Below are 6000 nucleotides of genomic sequence, written 5' to 3'. Positions count from 1 at the left end.
TAATTATAGTCTGGGTGGAAACAATTTTTTATCTTTTTTAATCTATCTCCTTATCTTTGGTTAGTTATCTTTTGTATAATTAACATAAATAGGACCTAATCTTTTTAATGTCTATTTTGACTGGAATTGCTATGAAAGTTTCTGTTTTAAGTAGTCCACTTTAAATTAGATAGCTTTTCTTTATGACAGATTAAATATTTGTTAACATAGATTAAAACAAATGTATATCACGAAAAAATGTTGAAATTGTAGGTTTGCTATTTTATTCTATGTAATTCTTTTTTATTTTATGATAACTAGAGCGTAAAAAACTGCAAAATATCGAATATAATGATATATCGTCGAAATGTAGAGCTTTTACGTAGATATGTATATAGATTAGTATAATATGCTTTACTACGTTTTTATTTATTACTACCTGTCGCCCGCGACTTAACAAAACTTTTTTAGTAGGCTATGTATTCTTTCAGACTATGCTCTATACTTCATCTACGCCAAATTCATTCAAGATCCGTTGAATCGATCCATCCATTCAAACATTCGCATTTATAATATTAGTAAGACATAAGTAAGATGATAATTTTGTTGCTTTTGTTGATGAAGTAAGTAGATTATAAAGTTTTTTCTACTTTCTCCCAACAAATTGTTGCCACTCCGATTCTGGATTATGGAAATAGGAAGTGTTAGATCCAGATCGATCGGTGTCTTTACAGTGAAAACTCAAACGTAATTAATATAATAACGCGTTTGGTGGGAGGGTATATATTGCGCGCGTGCCCGCCGCCGCCATTCTCCGCGCGCACACCGCGCATGCGCCCCGATCGCGAGTGACAAGTGACAGTTGATAGTTCAACCACAAAATGACCGCCAAAATTTACGTAAGTGTCAAAATTAAGTGATTTCATTGGATTGTTGTGTTTTATAAGCTCAATTGGAATTAATTAAATACATTATTTTATAATTATTAAAATTAATTTAAAAATTATTTAATTAAACTACTGAAGAAAGTGCAAAACAATTTTACATTTTTTATTTTCATTTAATGAATTTTGTTAATTCCATAAAGTTTTTATAGTGTTTATTTTTTTTTCAAATAAATCAGGATTGTGGTTTCAGGAACAACCCGTACGAGAAACTTTTCGGATTATTTTATTTTTGTGAACTGTGAATTTAGTGGTTTGAAAATTTACATTTACAGTTTATGTGAGCGGTGATCCTTAAACCATAATTCTTTATTTTTAATAACGAGATATATGCATATAAGTTTTTATTATATTAAAAAAAATTAATATCGGGCCGTGAAATTTTTTCCAAGAATTTCCTTTTTTTTAATTATACAGGACTCATGCCTAAAAGTAATTGTTAGTCTTTTTTCCATTTAGTTTATTATTTGAACTGAAAATTGATTCAATGCCATCGGTTCAAATTGCAAATGATACAAATTACCTTTTAAAATTCATATTAAAAGATGTAAAAACTCGACAGACTTGCAAAGTCGCTAATAAAATTATTTTCTCCACTTTTCAAATAATAATAAAAAAGAAAAAAGAGACGTTTCGTGAACTACAGATAATTAAGAAAGGAGATGTTGCTAAAAGTATTTCAAGCTTATTTAGCTTTTGTTTAACTACGCGTTGAATATTGCGTTAATAGGATTCGTGGGCAGTGAGTAAGACATTTTATGTGAACTTATTGTATACCTTTTGTTTGTAGGTCGTGCGGGCATTTCGAATGTCTGTTTCTAGATCATTCTGATAAACAAACTTATTTTATATTTTAGTTAAAAATTGTTGCCTTGTTATCTAAATAATGTTATAACTATTTTAAAAGCTTTGATGTTAAATATTAATAAGTTATTATTCATTCGAAATTAATAATTTTTCTTTTATCATTTTTTTAATTAGTAATTCACGCAATAAAATATTAATGTTGCACCTTAATATTTAATTATAAAACAACAATATTATTGTCTTGTAAAAGATTTTATTCTATTATTTACGTATTGTACATAACCTCTATTATTATTGAATAAAAAATATTATTTAATTTAATTATTTAGTGGCCATTTATTATCCTAGTAACTGTATTTAACTTGCTGATTGAATTTAGAATTACACAGATTATGCTAAGAATTCCGGTTTCAATGAAATGCAAATTTTCCTTTGGCATAATTGTAGCAGCATTATCCTAGGTATATTGGGCAACTGCTGACTGTACCTGAATGTACTTGTCTCTGCTGGCTGTACCTAGGTACGGTTAGAAAGGACAATTGCTGGTCCGGTTCAATAACCTCCTTATTAGATTTATTTCAACTATATATTTTGTTATGTTTTTATTTTTTTCTTACATTATAGACAGCTTTTTTCGGATTCAACCCATATTTAACAAGATACATGAATAACTAACTACATGTATATTAAAAAGCGCTTTAAATAATAAATATATAAACGTTTAATAAAACACGTAAATCTTTCAAATGATGACAAAACTGTACAATAACTTTCTAATTAAATAAATCTAAATCAACAGTATTTAAAAATTCATTAAATTTAAACTATATAACTCCAAAAACCACTGTTAAGTTAAACACGTGTTTTAACCCTTTGACCGCCAATGAAAGATATTATTGACTACGTGGTGATATTTTTCACTATAAATGTATCACACTACACTTTCGGCAAAAATACTTCTTTATTCATTGATAAAGATCGTATTTGGCAAGTTTACGTATAATAATGTTTCAATAACAATGATTTGTCAAAAATCCGCGCCGGGTGTGAGAGTCACGGTATAAAAGGGTTGACGTATGTTTAAGCTAAAAAGTGTTTGGAACAGTTTAAGTTTTATATGGTAAGACCTTGAATATAAATAAATAATATAAGTATTCCAAATAAACTGAATTATTTACGTGCAGGTGTTTCAAACGATAGTGAAAAGCGGTTACAGAAATAGTAGTAATAATTGTAGTTTACTTCTGACAACCTGATAATGTTGAACTTACCTAACTTTATTATTTATACAGTTTTCAAATATAAAATAATCAATATATACATATTTTGTCCTATATAAAACTTTCATAGGAATATTTTGTCATAACAATCGAATCTGGTTAAGCTAAAAAGCTCTATAAGTGAGACTCATTGTCCGGTGCCGACGGACGACCTCTATCAACGAGAAGAGTTGGAGAGAAACTCTTTGAGCGAGAAAATATTGTGGTCCCGTGGACTCTCGTTTATCCAGGTTCGGCTGCATAAGTTTTAGAGTCGAATGATATTTTTTTTTAAACGAAAAATTTAATTTTTACAAAGAACTACGATTACGTAGTTCATACTGTTTAGCTATAAAAGAGGTAACAACATGTATTTATCGGTGATTGATTTTTTTTCTAAAACTTTTTTATTTCAATATTGTAACTGCCAGTTCGTTTTAAGGCATTCAGTTGGCACAGATAAGAAATGTTCTAAATTGACTTAAGTTTTTCGAATAGTTTCTCACGTACTTTAGTTATATGGGAATAATAATTACTACCAGTAATAAAATAAGGTTTCTTTTACAATGTATCAATAGATTTTTTAAGAGAATAAGCTTTTTAAGAACGCTACAACAGAAAAGAACTGGCCACTTGTTAGTTTGCTACCTTTTATTGTAAAAAAAAGTAACAAGAAGTAGTAGATATTTCTATCTGAAGTTTTAAAGATAGATTATTGACACAAGTTAGATGTATACGATGTAGTTAATACTTAGAATTGACGTATAATCATCATTATCATTAGAGGATGACTTTCTCAGGCAAAGGTCGTTGCCTCTGTACTCGTTTACACAATAATTATGTTCGTGTAGTCACTGATTGCACTAAGGAAGAATAAATGCTTTCCAGTCTAATTAACTTATAATTATTAAACACACAGCAAAATTAAGTATGCAAACTCTTTAGTATAAATATGACGAAAACAATAATAATAATTACAATAAACACTTTGTTAAATTAAAAAAAAACTCGATTGACTACCCTATTACACCCAGAAGAATACTACACGAAAGACACTTCACTCATAAAAATTATTCAGCTATTGAGGCTGCAGTAGGCAGTAGTGAAAACTCTAAACTAACCATGTTTTGGATGGATGAAAAAGAAGACCCACTAAGTATTTCTTATAAGGTGTAAGATATAAACATCTATGGTTGTCTAGTAAACTATGTGCTTGTTAAACTTGTTATATAAATCAATAGAGCACAGGCGAGGTGTCCCATAAATTGATTACAGTATATGTTTCAATATGCAGATGACGTCATAAGGCAGTTAGTTTGATTGCCTTTTTGTGACTCTTTGGTAACATCGCCGACACTACGTCAGCTGATTGCATTCCGCTGTTAAGTTACTATTAGTATACAATCTAGATTAATGAAGAATAAAGATAAAAGCGTGCCGACTCAGCAATCGAAGTTATGTATAACTATTTCTAGTCTATTTAACCTTTTAACACGTTAAGTGGTACCGACTTGCTCTGTATTCATGACATTGAATGTGTGAACAAGCTGAAGCCTTTAAAATAACCTGCAGAATATCTTATAAATGAAACATTTAGAAAGATTTTTAAATAGGGCAAACGAGCAACGGACCGCTTAAAATTATTTGATCCGACGCCTATGGACATCCGCAACTCCAGAGGAGTCGCAGATACGTTGCAGGCCTTACTTTAAGTCTTTTAGAAAATGCTTGTTTAATGTCACTTACGCAAGATTATAAATTTAGTTTATTACCTCTTAGATAAAGCTTAATGTTTTGTATGAAAAAAATCGTGACCGTTCTATTTCCGGGTCCCTAAGCTTGGGAACTAGGCCGTGTTGTGTCACCGCACGCCCCCGATCAAATGTGACCTTCAATGACACATTTTAACTTAGTTAAGTTACGAAATATAACAAAGAAATCTAGAAAAACTTAAACCAAATTAAATAATAATCGCCCCATTGCATGGAATTTGTTCTTTTGTTTTCTTAATTTTGCCTAATTGTAAATGTTTGAAAATGGCAAAAGCAAACAAGACAATCTTTGAATTATCTTGTTTTTTTAGTACTACACTTTGAAGATGCGCTTAGCGCCGTTCTATTCTATTTATAAGTAACGCTTCGCCGGCACAGGCGCAGGTCATAATGTAAGATAACATAACGCGACCTGCGCATACATAAATCATGCGCGTACGCATGCCTGTTGACAGATTGCGCGATGTCATCTCTACATTGATGTTGCAGCTTTTTGCGACACAAGAGAGTGCTTTTGCGTATATTATTTAATACATGTTACTATAAAAAGAGCTTTCTGTACGTATTTGTTTATTTTTTTGCCTTGAAACCTTCGAATAAAATAGTTAAGTGATCTCTAATGGTGTAATTTCTCATAATCTACACTAAGTGTCTTTTTAAGTGATTTTTACCCACACTTAGTGCGGCAATATAAATAATTATAACAGTAAAGTCGTTGTCTATTCAAAATTCTGTTTCTTAACGCTGGCCATCTTTAAATAATTAATTAGTAGCGCTATATCACAATTATTACTTAAATAAAACTTAATTAATACTAAGTTACAGTCACAATTTTCATTGTCATAAGTAATTAAGGCAATAGTCGTAATGCAGCCTTGCAGGAGCACTAAAGACGTAGACAATGACATATAACTTACGCCGCTCCCACGTTTGGGAACCGAGCTCGGGGAAAACCGCCACAAAAACCTTCTCAACGCCTTCAATTATAGATTTGTCAACACATTTATTTATGTGTTTAAGAGTTCTTAAATGTTTTTAGACTTTCAAATGGTTTCACAAATTCGAATAAAGAAATTATGATGCGGATAATATCTTACTGTTATAAATGCGAATGTTTAGATGGATAGATGTTTGTTAGAAGGTATCTCCAGGACGGCTTAATGGATCTCGATGAAATTTGCTATATATGTAATAATATTTGTCATAATCTGGAAGAATACATATGCTATTAATAAACTT

At 30.5% G+C, this 6000-nt stretch overlaps 1 protein-coding gene across 2 annotated transcripts in view; it reads left to right on the top strand.

Annotated features, from left to right (window-relative positions):
* Positions 1 to 775: 775 nt before the first annotated feature.
* The window catches only part of LOC106719521 (altered inheritance of mitochondria protein 3), a 28956-nt gene continuing 23731 nt past the window's right edge, over positions 776 to 6000 (top strand). For both annotated transcript variants that reach the window (XM_014513876.2, XM_014513875.2), the window contains exon 1: positions 776 to 878. In XM_014513876.2, coding sequence (XP_014369362.2) covers positions 861 to 878 — 18 coding nt within the window. In that variant the 5' untranslated portion in view covers positions 776 to 860. The remainder of the gene's footprint in view (positions 879 to 6000) is intronic.

This window comes from Papilio machaon, chromosome 7, assembly GCF_912999745.1.
Source record: "Papilio machaon chromosome 7, ilPapMach1.1, whole genome shotgun sequence".
Lineage (NCBI taxonomy): Eukaryota > Metazoa > Arthropoda > Insecta > Lepidoptera > Papilionidae > Papilio > Papilio machaon.
Note: the sequence above shows the minus strand (reverse complement) of the source record. Positions and strands in the feature narration are given on the sequence as shown.